We start from the raw sequence: 16,546 nt of genomic DNA on the forward strand, positions 1-16,546 counted from the left end.
CCTTTATACCACACTCATGGTGAGGTTATAGTTTTTCTCCTCTGGAGAAAAGTCAGATAGAGAAGATAAATCCTGCAGAATAGGAATCTACACAAGTGTCCAGATTATTGCTTTAAGCATTAGGTCGTGCCCTCTCAGGTTTAAAACCATATCACATAAAAACGGACAGTAAATTTTATGCCTATTCATCATGCAAATACATATTACTCTAAAGAAACTGGTTTGGATGAATAAATGCTTTTTGTAGTATTAAATTTAAGGGTGTTGGGATGGGAGAGGAGCTTATCTCTAGAGTTCAAAGCATGAATGAAATCAGATGCACAAGACATACTGGATTTTCTGGCTGCTTATGTGATTGCATGCCCTGGTCAGAGATAATATTAAATATGTATATATCTTTGTTTTCATTTAAATTGTGTACTTGGGTACTTTGGAGGCCTTTAAATCTGGAGGGATTTTTTTAACCCTGCAGTGTTCTATTCTTCTTAACTTCTTGCATTTAACTCTCTGGAGGGACTACAATTATGTCTGCCCTGGCATTGTAACAAGATATTCTGTTGATATTCTGACTTGATATTCTGTAATTAAGGAAAGACATTCTGACCTTGCTGAACGTGTAAAATAATGACACAGCCTGTCTTCTACACGCAGTGTGTTTTCCAGTAAGAAGAATTCATTAAAAGAATAAGGGCACTGTTTGCCCAGTGTTTGAGATTTAACTTAACTACCAACTTGATCCTGATTCATTAAAGGCATACAAGTGTTAATTAATTAATAAAAACACTTCCACATTGATCTGTCAGTTGCAGCTCCTCAGTGATGAGCCTACATCCTCACAAATCTAGCAGAAATAGTTAAATTTATATGCATTCACAGAGTAGGTCATAGCATGAAGCTTGAAATATTTAGAGCCATGCCCTGACCCTCTTACTTGCCTTGCTAAAATAGCCCTACTGATGCCAATGATTCTACTCAGGCAGCTACACCCAACCTGGTGCCTTAGAGAAAGGGTGAGTGAAGGGCTGGGAACTTATTTCTCTTAATATCCTTTATGCTATAAGCCTGTTTTTACAGAGTGTAACGTTTGCAGCAGAGTGGGCCTATATGTGTAGATATTAAAGGCATGTGCAGGAGTATTACTTTTGCAGTTTTTAATTTGAGCATTGAAGGAAGCATTTTGTGTTTGCAGGTTTTCATTTCCTTCTGTTGCTGTCTCGTGTTATGACACATTAAACTTCAAATAGATCTATCACCTCCAATTTGTGGAGTTCATCCACTGTGAGATGAAGCAATGCAGATGCATTGAGGTATCAGCTGTGGAGGGACAAAGCTCTCCTCAGTGCTGTGCCTGGGCAGGCTGAGCTGTGTTCCAGAGCAGCCACAGTCATCCTGGGAAGGGCAGTGCCTGTGAGCAGGTTGGATGTCACGTTCTGCAGGTGGCAGAACAATTAAAGGTTGTGCAATGATGTTATTTGTAACAAATCAGATGCAGTGGGAATTACCTGGGAAGTGAATAGTGCAGACTAAAAAGTTTCTAAGTTACTGGACCAATGTAAAAGACGCTTGCATTTAAAATCATGTTAAAGGAGTCAACCTTCTTGTGCTATGAGTAGTGGTGGAGATTCCCAAAGTCCATGCAGCAAACATCTGCATCAGCATGTAGTGACAACTTAAAACTGTACTAGAAGCTAAGGAAGCTCTCATGGACAGGAAGATTCTTTACATTGCAGGCAGTAAAAAAATTCAAAGCCCATGAGAAAATGAAGCTACACTGTACAGTATGTTTTGGGATTTTTGCAGCTCAGATGATAAAAACCCACAGCAGTTAGTTTCACTTTGCAGTTAGTGCTGATAACAAGGCAGAAATGCATTTGTGGCAGAAGAGGCACAGGGAGGGGAAGGTGTTATCTCAATGAAAAAAAGTGTTTTTTCTTGAATGTTTGCTTGCACTAACTTAATTGTATAAGAAATACATAAGAAATGCCTTTTTCACTAATCAAATTAATGACCATTTGAGGGACAAAGAAAACTTCAGTAAAATGTTTAAATAAACACACTGCTGAGTGACCTGTTGGCATGAATTAGAATCCCCAGATAACAAAGTTGGATGTCTGTGTTAGAAATCTAATGCATATTGGGTAAGTTTTGCCAGTACAGATATATAAAATGACAGATTTCTGTGATTTTCTTCAAAAGGCAGCTCTAGAAATGTTACATTACCAAACATGCTAAAGAAGCAAACCTAAACAGTGTCACTTTCGTTTCCCTGGGGGAAATGGTCACTGAGGGAAAGGGAGTCAATTCTTTGATGCATTTGTGAGAAAGTGGAACTTTTGTCTATTCAAGCTCACACACAGTTGTGAAATAAAATAGTTTTCATGGTCTTGCTAAGCAGAGACGTGACTCACATGGCCTTGCTATTTAATGCGACTTCAAATTGAAGGGGTTTGCTTCTGATTACCAGTGGTATTGAAATAAAAGTTTTCCAAACATTCTTGAAATTTGGAAAAAAAAGTGTTCCAGATCCAAAGCCAACTTTGAGTGTGAAACCCAGTCCAAACAGTTACTGCCAGCCATTTTATGCTGTGCTGAAATTTCTCTCCATCAGTGATGCTATATCATCCATCTCTCAGGGGCAACCTTAAGTAGTTGTATAGGAATAGGCTTCAAACTCATGTTTTAGGAATGACTTGTTTCTGTAAATAAAAATCTCTAGTCCTAGATCAATTGAATATCCAAAGTTACTCTGCTGTTGCTGCTATTTTACTAATGCTAAATACATGTTTATCAAGGCAACAGCTTTTTAAAGGTGGAGAATTAACAGCTTACAGCATATACACCTTTTTAGCAGAACCACACTATAGGATACACAAAATCAAATGGAAAGCCTCTTAGAGAGTGCAGTGGCCTTGTGTAACAATTGATTGAAATCTGAAAAGCAAAGGACTTCTGAAATACAGAAGAACTGTGAAGCACACCCAGAGAGTTACTCTTGCATAAGAGATTTTGGTTAACAACCACATGCATGTAAAATCCTGGCCACTTGCGCTTTGCACTGTGTGTGACAATTTGAGAGGCTCAGCTTGTCTTTGACAGAGGTCCTTTCCTAGACTATCCCTGAATGTTTACTTAGGAGGATGGTAACAAAAAATGTGTTCTGTTTAATCCAACTGCCTTTTTTTGCTCATTATTTGAGTATCTGTGGATATTTCTTGCTTCCCTGCAGGCTTGAAAATGTTTGTGGTGTAGAAACAGCTGGCTCTTTTACTTCTTGATGTCTACTAATAGATTTCAGCAGCCAAATGCTCACTGACAAATATCTGCATATTCACTCAACCCCAGCTTGCTCATGTGCAGTTGTGAAGGGAGAAGTACTGTGGAGCACAGGCCTGACCACAGAGCAGAGCACATCTGAGCAGGAGCAACAGCACTGTGCCCAAGACAGGGATGGCTGGACATTTCTGGTCTGCTTTTTGGTGATGATTTTCTTAAAACCGTTTCCATGCACATACTGAATGGAAGAAACCATTAGTTTTCTTTGTCCTTTCTCACATATGCAATGTGTGTTTTCTTTGCTGTCTGCAATAAATTGCAGTCAAATTTATCCTAAATTACATCCTTGTGTTGAGGCAGAATGCTTCCCTAGTCCCTGAGGCTACTTATTTTTCTTTTTTGTTTCTTTGCAACATCAGGCTGCATTCCTAAAATGAGCCTTATATGGATTGTTTGCAAAATGAATGGAGTCTCCTTTTTCATCTCACAGTCAAATTTCTCAAGAAATCTTTTCCAATCCAGTAGTGTTTTCTTACTGAGCTTTAGCTTCAAACAAATGTCATCTCCAAGATATTACAATGTAGCACCTGTTGCCTGGTAAAAATGGCTAGCCTAGAAAACTTAATTGTTTTAAGCCAATTCTGGAGCACACTTCAGATAATTCACTTTATGGGGAAACATTTTCTTTGCAGAGCAATACTTAAACTCTGTTATCATTGCTGCCTTTGGTATTTTCAGTAAGCTTGGAGGAGAGAATTGAGAGCCATGAGAAGGCTGCAGTGAATTCCAACCACACTGCAACCTACTGTGTCTTACAGACAACTACCTCAAAACACACACTGTGCTTCTGGGAAAGGATGTAATCCAGGAGTTCTTGCAACACTTATTTCCCTAATACAAAGTCTAACTAAATGTTAACTGACTCTGTTGGGTTTTGTGTTTTAGCATCTTTGCAGCTTCAGCTGTTGCACATGCATGTGTATAGCAGTGTTGCTGTTCAGGGATTGCACCTGAAGCTCCTCAGGTTTTATTTCAATCTTTTTTTACAGGGGTTGCCATGGACTCAGGTGTGTTATCTCTCATGGTTACCTCCTTTCCCATGCCTACCTGTTTAACTGGAGAAAGAAAACTCTGCATTACAGAGGAGAATGTAAGTATAATTGTGCAAAGAAATTAAGATACAGCGCTCACAGCAATCCTTTATTCTCCACACTGCAGCTTTAGTGTTAAGGCACAAAGCTGTGTTCCTGCTAACAGAAAGTAAGATCATTGTGCTGGGGGCTGGGAGGGCTGTGACTATTGTGTAACTTCTGTGGGCTTAAATGGCTAAACTTAATTGTGGATCGGCTGAGTTTTCCATGGTGAAGAGAGAGGGATGCCATTCCAGCTGGCAGAAGGACTGGGAGACATCCAGCCTTGCTCTGTGCAGGGTGTCCGTGCTGCTTGGAGGACGCTTTCTAAGAGCTCACTGGACGGTGGTGACGACCAGAGCAGATTTCTCATGAAACCTGAATACCGCTTTCAGGGCTTCATCCCCTGAACCGCAGTTCCCACCTTAGCAAGTGGTTAACACCAAGAGCAGCTCTTCCTGTGCCAAGCCCACCCGCAGCCTTAGCGGCAGAGCATCCTTTGGTGGCCCCACGCACGGAGAGCGGTGTGGCCGCGCCGGCCCTGCCCGGGCTCCCTCCCTGAGCCCCGGTACCCGCAGGGTGCGCAGCCGTCGGGAGCAGCGGGGGCCGTGCCCGGTGCGCTCTGGGGCCGTGCCCGGTGCGCTCCGGTGCCGGCGCTGCCCCGGCGCGCACATGGCCAGCGCGGGCGGCGGGGCCGCGACGCTGCCCCGGGGAGGGTCGGCGGGCGGCCCCCGCCCCGCACACCTCCCCCGCGCGGGGGGAGCGGGAGGGAAACCCCCAGTTCCGCTTCCTGACGGCGCCGCGGCCCGGGCGGGGAGCGGCGGCCGGAGCGCGGGGCTGCCGGCGCCCATGGCCGGCGAGCGGACGCGGCGCTTCACGCGGAGCCTGCTGCGGCCGGGGCAGGCGGCGGAGCTGCGGCACAGCGCGGCCGCCGCGGCCGCCAGCGGGCGGCTGCAGCTGCGGGTGAGTGCGGCGGGGCACCGGGCACCGGCCCAGGTGCGAGGCGCGCTCGGGTCCCGGGAGGGCGCGGCGGCGGCAGCGCCGGGAGCCCCGGCCCGCCCGGCCCCGAGCGGAGCAGCCAACGGGCAGCGCTGGCCCGCCCGAGCCGCTCCGCTCCGCGCCTGCCCGCGCCGCGGCCGGCGGCTGACAGCCCTCGCTGACAGCCCCTCGCTGACAGCCCTCGCTGACAGCCCGGCATCCTCCCTTCGCTTGGCCGGTTGTCGGTCCCTCCGGCCGCGCTTCGCGGTGACGGGAGAGCCGGGAGCGCCGGCCGGAGCGGGACAGGCGCGGTGCTGGGGCCGGGACAGGCGCGGGTCCCGCTGTGTGACAGTCACGTGAGTGCCGGTCCGCACTGCCCGGTGCCACCATCGCTGCCGAGGAGCGCTCGCTGCCGGTGATTTCCACTGGAAACCCCGCGCGAGACGCCTCAAATGCCACGGAAAATAGACCCCTGTTGTTCCTACTTGCGTTCGCTTTTAAAATGCACCGCATGAGGCTTCGGGCCCCGTGTCTCTCCATCAATGGAGCGTTCTCCTCCGTTACATAGTTGTACCCAAGTCCTTAGCTGGTAGGCATAGATGGCAAATTGCTAGGGTTCGCGAGCCTTTTCAAATCTCTAGGTATTTATGAGTCATTTATTAGCCATTTTGATACTAAGATTGCTTTGGACTGAAAGCTATGAGGTATGAGACTTCTATGACTCTTTAGATGATTAAGCATATAATTTCTGTGAATCATTTAATTCAGATAAATATTTTCTTTTTCTAGTTTTTCAGGCAAGACAGCTCATAAAGTAGAGGGAAAGTTTTAAGTGAAAGGTCATCAGTCATCAGTTTACCCTACAGCAGTGCGTAGCTGTAATACATCCTCTCTGCATAAAACAGAAAGCAATTCTGCAAGTGTGTTCCCATAAAGTTCATGGGCATTTTCCATCATCTGAGGGGTCTTGCCCAGTACAAATGGACAGCTGTGCTAAAGCAACTGCTGGGCTTAGAGACAGCAGCCAGTTCACAGTTCCTGGTTACCCCTACATCAAATGTGAGTTGTTTTCTTTACATCACTAGATTTGAAGTGCTTTTACAGTCAGCTTTGAAGGTCTTCATAAAGTATTCCAAAACTCCTGATTTTTGAAAACTTAGAAGAAGTTACATGTCTCTCCTGACTTTCCACAAATGTTGTGCATGCTATCAGCCTTTGTCAATTCCCAAAGCATCCCTACAACTGCACCACCAACAGATTTACATGGTCCCACCTGCTGGGCACAGAGATCAGAATTTGGCTCATTGTCAAACAGGAAGCACTACACTGATGGAGTTTTGGTGGAAGCCCTCAAGGAACCATCATGATTGGTTTGGGCTCTGACCAAACGCTGTGCTGAGTAGTTGTCCCCTAAGAGGCCATGTTTCAGTTCAGCTAAACTATTGTATTGTCTCATTGCATCTTGGAGTATTATAAATGGAGTTCTGCGATGTATTTTACTCTGCTATGCCTTTGCTGCAAGAATGCAAACAAAACAGAATGAAATTGATGAAGCAAATCTGAAATTGACGGTCTGTTTCCTTAAAGGACAGTAGTGTTTTTAATGTGTTGCTAACAAATCTTTTGCTGTCTTAACATAGCATTTAATTACTCCTCGTGTATTTTATTCAATCTGTCTCTTAAACATCGAGACTTCAGTTCTAGGGTAACAAAAATCATCTGCGACTTCTGTGAGTCTTCTGTGAGACTTCCTGTTGACTGATGAAATATACTGCTGCTGGATTTCATCAGGGTTTTTGATGTAATATCTGAGGCAAATACAGTCAGATCTGAAAAGATGGTCTTTGAAAGATACTGAAGTTAAGATTTGAAGATTCCAAACCAAATTCTGGTTTCAGTTATACCACTCAGTGGGATCACTTAGGGACTTCCAGATGTGTTTTATTCACCAGCAGGCACAATGGTTCTGAAGTCTGAGTTGCTTGCTGTGTTGAATATGTAAGGCTCTGGGGAACTTAATGGAATTACCATCTTTTTACCATTCTTTTTTGGGTTGCCAGTAATGTTGCCTCTGAAAGGCAAAGTTTTATAAAAAACCTTACACTGAGGTCTCATGAGAGACTACAAAGCTGCTCCCTTCAGGGTTAAATCTTCTCTACCTACATCAGCAAGACTGAGCAGAATTAACCATTGCATCTTGGCAGATGTGTCAGGTGGCAATTTTGGGGCTGCCAGGTGGAGCTGTGGTGTTCTGTCCTGGGCAGTGGTTGCTGCTTCTGGGTCTGTAACACAGAATGCCAGGGTGGCAGGTCTGCTGAGGTGTGCCTTGCACTCAGGGATGCTGGGATGGCACAGCCATTGCAGTAAAGCTGTGTTGCTTTTGTAAAAAATTCCACAGAACCTGAAATTTCTGGCTGAATTTCAACTGACATTTTGTACCAGAAGTGAATATTCCCACAGGAAAGAAAAACTGGGTGTCTTCAGTGAGGTCTGTTGGTTCTCAGCACATCTTGCTCTGAATGTATCAGCACCTTATATTCCAGTTATACAAAATCTGGCTTGTGTTGGAGTGTCCTGGAAGTTGGCTCAGCTGCTGTCTCTGCAAATAACTGGCAGCCACAAAGGAGGAAAAGCATAAACGTGTAATGTGTAAAGAATTATGTGTAAAGAGCAAAGAACTGAGCCTTCTAGTACTGCTTTTGTGTATGTCCTGTATTGAGTTGCAGCTGGACTTCTGCTGGTAACGTTTGGACAGCACCTGCTCTAGGTGCAGCCCTTGGTTCAGTAGGAGCATAGGGATCAAATGTCTCAACTGTCTTAGACAAAAGTGTTGTGTCTTACAGCTCTTTACTGTTTTCTTAGAGATTGCTTCTTCTTTTGTGTCCTTCACCTTTACTTTTGCTCATTTATTCATTTAATAGTTGCTAGTGTTCAGCACACAAATCTGTTTGTAAAAAAAAAAGAAGGTGCCATTATAACCAGGAAAAATGAGCTGGCAGAAGTAAGGATGTTTGTCATTTGGTGTTGTATAAGAGAGGAACTTCTTCAGTGCCCTGAAAGATAAAAAGTGGAAACAGAGATTGAAGGTGGAATATATGCGTGTATCTCGCTGGTAGGGGATAGTAACTGCAGTGTTTTGGCAGAAGTAACACATTCTACATTAATTACCCAACTCTTCAGCAGGTGGGAGGAGTGCTGCTATCAGTTGTTAATGGTGTATGGCTGCACTTCAGCATGTTTCCATTGCCTCCTTAAGCTTTCAAGTAGTAATGGCAATTCACCAAACTAGCTGGTGAAATAGATCAGCATCATCTAGAAGGTAAATAATTTATTGTATTTTGAAACTTTGATGTGAAATTCTTTGTCTCTTCTAATAGGAAACACTTGTTTGAAAGTTGCTTTATGAACACTTGCTACCACTGCCCGGGAGAGCTGAATAGCTGTGCATAAGAAGGGGAAATTAATATGTCTGTTGCTTCATTTGTGTCTGTCACTGCAGCAGCATTCTACTGGAGGTTTTTAAAATGGGGATAGGCCAGTCAGTTCTCCTAGAAATCAGCTTGCTAACTGCTCAGCTAGTACTGAACTGCCTGTTATACTATTATTTCCAGATCTCAATTAATTTGGCTAAGTACTGCTGGCTGCACTCCTCATCCTTTACATAAAGTGTTGTGACATTGCTTTTATAAAAGAGCTGTGGCAGGTCTTGCTCCTCGTTTCTCTCCCATCGTTAAACAAGTTAATAGCAGTCTGGAATTGGGCTGTTGCTCCACGTGTGTTTTTTTTGGCACAGGTTTCTTTCCATCCCACTGCAGCCAAGCACAGAGTTGTGGTGTCCAGTCCCTCAGTACTGGCTCTCTCTCATGTGGAAGTCTGGATTACCTGGCTCTCTCTTCTGCACAATATGGGTTTCTCCTTTTTACCTTACCTGGAACCACCATAATTCCTCCCTGAAAGAATGGATCCCCTTAGTTTCCCATGTGTATTTCATGTAGTATGTACTTTACAAACAATAAATAACATCTCTGTTTATGTTGTGGTTGTATATTTCTAGTTTTGTCTGGGTAATGAACTGGTTTGTGACTCCAGTGCTGTGTTTTACCCTCTCAAGAAGAGTGACGTGTGTACTTTCCAGCCTCACAGAGGGCACCCACTGCCCTCATACCTGGATAGTGATACCAGAGCTTGGACTGTGCCAACTCTGTATGGCCTCTTCTCATTATGTGATCGGGCTTGCATGTTGTGAATGAAATATCTCTGAAAAACCCATCTGTGGAGAAGGTACAGTGCTACCTGATCTACTTCACAGACAGAAACTGCACTGTGAAAGACTCCTTTCTCCTGAGGATGTTCTAATGTCTTCTGTTAGTCCAGGGTGAGCCCAAGTAATGCATTTATAAATGCAGTGAGTCTGTTGTGGTGTTGTACCCAAAATAGACTCTGTGTGCTTGTACACAGGTGCACAGGCACTGGCTTCACACACCTGCCACTAGATTTTTTGTCTATTTCCCTGAGAAAAAACTCAAACTGGTGCAGTAATCTTAAGGGCATGTGCATACAGAGAAAGCCTCATCCTGGTCTAGTGGTTGGGAGAGTTTGTTCATGACACCAGGGTAAGGGAGTCTCGCCTGCAGGTCTCGAGCTGGAGTTCTGTTCTGGCAGGCCTTGGTATTTGAGATGAGTTAGAGTTTGCTCAGGGCAGACAACCTGACAGGCATGTTTTGAATGTTAACAACCTTGGGCAATGTTGAAATACTAAATAACTTGTTTATATTTGTAATTTACCTGTGAACCATGTTCACGAATCTACACTCAAAATCTTACCTTTCATTTATAGCCCATGTGACATCCCTTGCTTGCTCAAGCACAAAACCCACATTATTTGCAAGTAGTCCCCTTTATTAACTATTTTTGTTGCTTTGGAGTGTCTGACAAGCAATTCTGTAGATGTTTTTCAGCTGGGGTATCCCAAGAACACTTGGTCTGGCCTGGGCAAGGCTCTGATTGCTTTCAGCTGGCTGCTGGAGCTCAGATGTGAGGGCAAATCAAGCAAAGGGTACAGGCAAGAATGCACTACTTGCACATTCTCCAGCTGCAAGGCTCCCTCCTCTGCAGGCAGACAAAAGGGGCAAAGTCTGCTTCTGAGCAATTCTGGGAACTTCATCTGGCACTGGGGACAAAATTGGTGCAGAAATGAAAAGGAGATAAGGGAACAGAGCCTCAGAGAGGGTGGAGACAAAGAAGGGAAGAAAATGGTTTAGAAAGAAGAAAAGCATTGGAGAAAATGGGGGAAAAAAGAAAAGACTTTGTGGGCAAGGAGAGGCTGAAGAAGACGATAAAACGAAGGAAAGAAACGAAGAGAGCTGCAAGGAAGTTCCATCAGGTTGGTGAATAACCTGTGCAGATAAGCCATTAATGTGCACCCCATGGCAGTTATTTAGGAGGTAGGGAGACCCAGGCACTTGGATTTAAATGCAGGGTTTTTACTCTTGTCTTGTGTCTGTCACTTGACTAACACTTCATTTTAAATTCATGGAAAGTGGACTTGCTTGAATTTTGAGTGACTCAGAATGGTCTCAGTTTATAGAAGTTGCATTAACTTTTTTCCTTTTGCCTGCTAGGTTAATTAAGGGGTCTTGAGAGGGGGAGGATGAGCATCAATAGCAAAGAGAAGCTGGAAAATTAAGCCTTGTCTTGGCTTTGGAGGAGGATGGGTACACACAGAGAGATAGTTTAATATTGTTGTGGTTTCTGAAAGGCAGTTCTGCAGTGCATATGTCACTTCCAGAAGTCAAAACATGTTTGTAACTTTTCTAGCATAAGGTCAAAGGCCTATGAAGTATGACACAGATGTGATTATTACACAAAGACTTGCTTGTCATGTGTATAATGTTTCCAGTTTAGGATTCCCTGCATTTCACAGAACTCAGTAATAATTTTCTGAATCTGAATTATACTCACTGTTTTATAACAACTGTATATTGTCATTTTAGCAAAAGCCAACTTTATCCCTGTTTTTGTTGATAAGAAAAACAAAACACCAGCAGCTAACTGCCCAAGTTCATGCAATATGTCATAGAATGATTGTCTCCAAGTTTATCCCCTCACAGGCTGTGCTGCCCCACATGGATGAATAATTTGCTTGGCTTCGTAGTTCCCCTAATTTCTCACATGCGCAAATATTTCCCTCTCTTGAAAAATGTAAGAAAACTAAAGGCTGCCTGTCCTTTGCATGGTTGCTTAGTGTAAATGACTTCAGCTCACGTTGTCACTTTCTGGGCAGAACACAAACAGACAAATAGCAGGGTGCTGAGCTGCATTACTGTTAGGTGGTGATGTGGTGATGTGTGTCAGTGAAGCCTTCCAGAACTGGGAAGGCTTTTTCTACTTCTTTTCTATTTTTTTTTCTATTTTTTTTAATTTCCCAAGTCTCCTTACCCTTCCTCCATTTTTTAGTTTGGGTGCTCAAGGCAGTAGTCTATTATTTTTTCTCCTTCATGTCAGTGATGCATAATCACAACCTAAATTGCATTGCTTAAATACATTTTTTGTAGATTACTTGTCATTTCTGGTACTAGCTTTTCCTTCATGATGCAGACAGGAAGAGGTCAATGTTGCATTTTTGTTCTTAAATTTTACACAGGAAGAGAGTTTTTTTGGAGCACTGGGGGTAGGTGGTGCTGCCCAGCCTCTCCTTCCCAGTGTTACATTGGGAGCCAACATCCAGCCTCTCTACTTGGGTACTCTAAAGTTACTTTTCGGCTGGAACCCAAATACTGCATGTTTTGGAACACAGTGTAATGTTTTGAGATGACATAATGTAGATGTTCTTTAAGCTTGTATAAAAGTACATCAGATGGGGAAATCTGGATGTTTGTGACGTGTGTGGGTTCACACCGTGCAGACAGCAGTGGGAACTGCAGCTACTGTCATTGGGATCCCAGGAAAATATGGGGAGAGGGAGATGGTACCTCCCTGCAAGGAGAGTCTTCTGCTGCCCTGTGGTTTTATCTACAGACCCAAAGGAAAAAAAAAGGAAATCTCAAAAGTCGAAAGATACACTGTATTACATTTTAAATTCCTAATGCAGTCATTAATAAATAACAATTAACTTGCTGCTGGACTTTGTTCCCTTATTGCTGTTGAGCAGTTGTATGATATTCATTGTGCTGAAGCTTAGTGTGCTGTCAGCATTGCAGTGATTTTTTAATTGCAGTGTAGTTTTTCCTTCATGGAGTGTGGAAGAAGTGGAGTGCAGTTCTGTCACTGAATCTGAAAGGGGCTGTTCAGGTGGGAGAATAATGCTGGCTGACTTAAAGCAAACATGATCCTAGGTTACTCTGACATGTTGACCTAAATTAAATGATGTAGATATAATGCAATTTAATGAATGCAATTGAATTGGATATGATAGAGGGGGAAAAAGGTTTCCTTTTTTAATGTGTTGCTGTTTATCACAAGAGTAATGCTGAAATATTCTCTCTGAAAGTGGAGTGACTAGGAATGTTTAAAATAGCAAAAAATTCATGGTTTGAAGAAAATGTATTTTTAAAGTGTGAGAATATTCTCCTGTAATCTGAGTGTTTGCCAGGCCCTGGGACAGAAAAAGTGCATGGCACAGGGACATGAGGAGAGGGAGGGGGAAGACTTCTGTGGTATCCTCTGGCCACAGTGGTGTGTAACAAAGCCTTAAACTACTTTTTCTGCCTCTTTCTTCTGCTGTGAGGTGCTTGTTGCAGCTTCCTCCTTGCCCACTCTCTACTCCCTGCGTTCTTTCCCTCTTACTCCTTTGCAAGCCCTGGCAGCCCTGGGGGGAGTCTGAGCCAAAAAGTCAACAGAATGGAGGCAGGAAAGGCTGCCCATACCCAGACACTGTGCAAAATGCATGTTCAGTTTGAGGGAGGGAAGGATGCCAGTCCTCCACATCCCCTTCTCTCCCCTTTGGAAGCAAGCACAGCACTCCTTTCCATGCTATGAGTAGGTGCAGGAGAAAGGATTCAGAGCTTGTTGAGTCTTTGGGTGAAAGTGGTGGGCGGCAGTCAGCCTGGGGGCTGTTGATTGGGCTGTGCTTGTTTAGATAATCAGTCATCTTTGGAGCCTGTCTCGTGGAAGAGCTTTCTCCATTGCTGTGCAAGTACCATGGCACAGGCCAGGCTTGATGTCTTTTGTTAGGAATGCCTCTGTTGCATTTCACAGGCCATAAATAACTTGTGGTATTTGTAGCAATCTCAGTCTCTCTTTGAAGATACAAGTGCACAGCCTTTTTCCTGCCTTCTCTTTTTTTTCTTCTTTTTTTGTTACTTAGCCTCAAGTGGTCTCAAGTCTGAAAAGTGGTTCAGGGGCCTAAATTTGGCCATCCTTGGGCTAGAACTGTTTTATGGCTTTGAACTTTGAGCTATATGGAATGAAATACATAAAAGTTTGTTCTACTGAACAACAGTGCATTGACAGGGAGAGGCCTTGGGAAAACAAGTCCTGGGTCATACCTCTGGTTCTGTGTGCAGAGAGAAAGGGAGTGATGAGTAAGTATTAAAACCTGTAATGAGCAGACTTTGATATTCTAGAATATCATGTGGTGTGTGAATACCTTTTGTATTCACATATTTGCAATGCATAGTAAAATATGTGCTGAGCCATCATGTTTCTGTTGTCAGTATATAGGCACATGTTTCCCCCTCCAATTCATGGGTGGCAGGTGGACTTCCAGCAGTGGCTAGAGAGCAATTACAGAAGCTGTGCAGACATTAAATATCCTGCACGGCTCTGCACTGAAAGCAAGTTACTGAAAAGCATCTGCCTGTTCCAAATCTGCCTCTCACTTCAGGCAACAGTTGCCTTTTCCATGAGGAACAGTTGTCTTTCTCTTTGAGCTGTGTGATTGCACAGTGCCTCTGTTCTGCTGGCACCCTTTCATTGAACAGCTAAAATCTCAAGCGCTGATGGAAACGAAGTTGTACAACATTAAGTAGGGTTGAATTATACTGGTCTCTTTAGTGCTGCATGAATTAACCTCATTGCTTCCCCTGAATCAATGAAAACTGTTTTGGAAGTTTTGTAAGAGAACCTACAAAAGAGAAATCTAGGAGATCCATGAACAGAAATTTGGCTTTCCTGGTAAAATAATTTGTCATTTAACAGTAATGTTAGGAAATCTCTAATATAAACAAAAACATTGTAGTCAAGGTAGATGGTTACTTTTCTTCAGGTGTCTTTCAGAAGACACTCGCTCCTTTTTATATTTCAAATGCTTACACAGTTGTTTCCATGTTTCTGTGTACTTTCTAAAATAAATGGAGCTCATGTAACACACCAACTCCAAGTGGTTTAACTCCAGTTGTCTTGGAAATGGAAGAAGAGGGAATGGTAGTTTTGGAGGAGCTTTATGTAGCCATGATAGTTCCAGCTGGCTGGAGATGTTGGCAATTAAATGCTTTTTGCCTTCTATATATTCTTTCCTCAGGGTGAGGAGAAAACTGTTTTCAGAGGGGTTCCAGGTGAATGTACCAGTTACTTGTGTTGCAATAAGGATGTGGTATTACAGTGAGACACAATGTCTTACATGCCTTAATGTGAAGTTTTTCTCCTTTTTTCCCCCCATAATTTTTCTTACAATGAGAACCCTTCAAAACCATGAGCCATCGCCTGTATGTTGCAGTTAAATATTATCTTTCTCTCATTTCTCCATTCTCACATCTGCCCACTCCCTGCTTTGCTGCCCTCACCCCTTCCAGTCCTGGGGCTTGTTGTGCTTTGTGTCCCTCTCCCACTTGTCTCAGAGGCTCTGTTAAAGCCTCTCTGTGCAGGGAACAGTGTGTCAGTTGTGTCAGGCACCCTATCTCTGCCTGCCATCCATGCCACATCTAAACCCACTTCTTCCAGGAATGTTCCTTGCCAGTTCTGCGAGTGGGTGATCTCTGTGCTCCTCCCCTCCTGAGCACTGCCCCGTGCTGCTCTGCCCAGCCCTGCCTCTCCCCAGGACTGGCAATGGAAAGCCTTTGGCTGTGGTCATAGGCCTCTTCTCTGCCTTTGGTGTGAGGTTTTGCATTGAACACAGGGGTTTGTGTTGATAGGTGCTGTTTGAGTGGCTGTTCACCAGATAAAATATAGTTCAAATAATACTGAGGGACTCTTCTTGAAAGAACTTTTCCTGTGTCTGTTTCCTTAAAGGAAGCTTTGGTTCCCTGTTCAGTGTAGTGTGAAAGACAAGTCCATGTTGTGATGTGTGAGTATATCAGTGGATTTGTACTTATTTTAAAATAGACTCAGGTAAATAGGGCTAAAATCAGTTTCCTTGGAATAATGTGGAATGTCTGGTTTGGGGAGTTTTAAGACAAGAACTTTGCATTTAAATTCCATGGTGGTGGCTACTGAGCTGTGCTAAAATAAGGTGTAAGGGCTGCTCTCCTTGGTCTTTGGGTTTCTGTTTTCTACTACTGTTTCCCAGTGTGTATTTCAGAAGATCCTTGTTCCTCATCCTAAAGGATCTGTCAGGGATTCAGATAAGAAATTTGAGTTTCTTTATTTTAGGGGAAGATTTTGTGTGATCAAGAATGGGAGTCAGCAAGTGACTTGTAATTAGTGTGAAATTTCTCTGATGCACAATGAAGGGTTGCTGCTCAGTATGTAACTGGGTCTGTCATCATCCCAGCAGCAAGTCCTGAACCCACCTGGCATGGTTTGCAATGCAGCTGGTTGTTGTTAACATCTATGAGGTAAAAAAGATAATGCAAGAGAGGTGTCTGACTTTTTTTGCCAGTGTCAGAGCTCCAGACATGCCCCAGAGCCAGTATGCCAAACACATCCTGCTAGCATTAGCTCACACGGGCAATTTAACAAATACCTTTTCCTGTCATTTGGGTGCAAAAAGAAATGAAAATTGAGTCATGACTAAGGAATAATACATTCTAGTTGCTATTATCATGGGCTCCGATTAGCAGATTTTTGAGCTTTTTCATGTCTGTCTGTGAGATAACAGGAATAAAAGCCAGCAAAGTGCAGTGCTAACGGTGTGACTGCTTTTAGACAGTTTGGCAGGAAATGCTGTTTCCTGTTCTTTTGATGTTCTGTTGACTTTCTCATAAATATTAACCCATCTGGGGCTTCAAGATTTGTTGTTATGGTGGCATAGACTTTGTCAGTGACAGGCAAATTAAAATGTAGTTGTT

The 16,546-nt window shown here is 43.6% G+C and overlaps 1 protein-coding gene across 1 annotated transcript in view; it reads left to right on the forward strand.

Annotated features, from left to right (window-relative positions):
• Window positions 1-5,228: 5,228 nt before the first annotated feature.
• DOCK10 (dedicator of cytokinesis 10) overlaps window positions 5,229-16,546 on the forward strand; it is a 142,271-nt gene continuing 130,953 nt past the window's right edge. Inside the window, exon 1 of the mRNA XM_059479113.1 lies at window positions 5,229-5,366. Within this exon, the coding sequence (XP_059335096.1) occupies window positions 5,253-5,366 (114 nt within the window). The 5' untranslated portion in view covers window positions 5,229-5,252. The remainder of the gene's footprint in view (window positions 5,367-16,546) is intronic.

Source organism: Ammospiza nelsoni, chromosome 10 (genome assembly GCF_027579445.1).
Source record: "Ammospiza nelsoni isolate bAmmNel1 chromosome 10, bAmmNel1.pri, whole genome shotgun sequence".
In the NCBI taxonomy this organism is placed as follows: Eukaryota; Metazoa; Chordata; class Aves; order Passeriformes; family Passerellidae; genus Ammospiza; species Ammospiza nelsoni.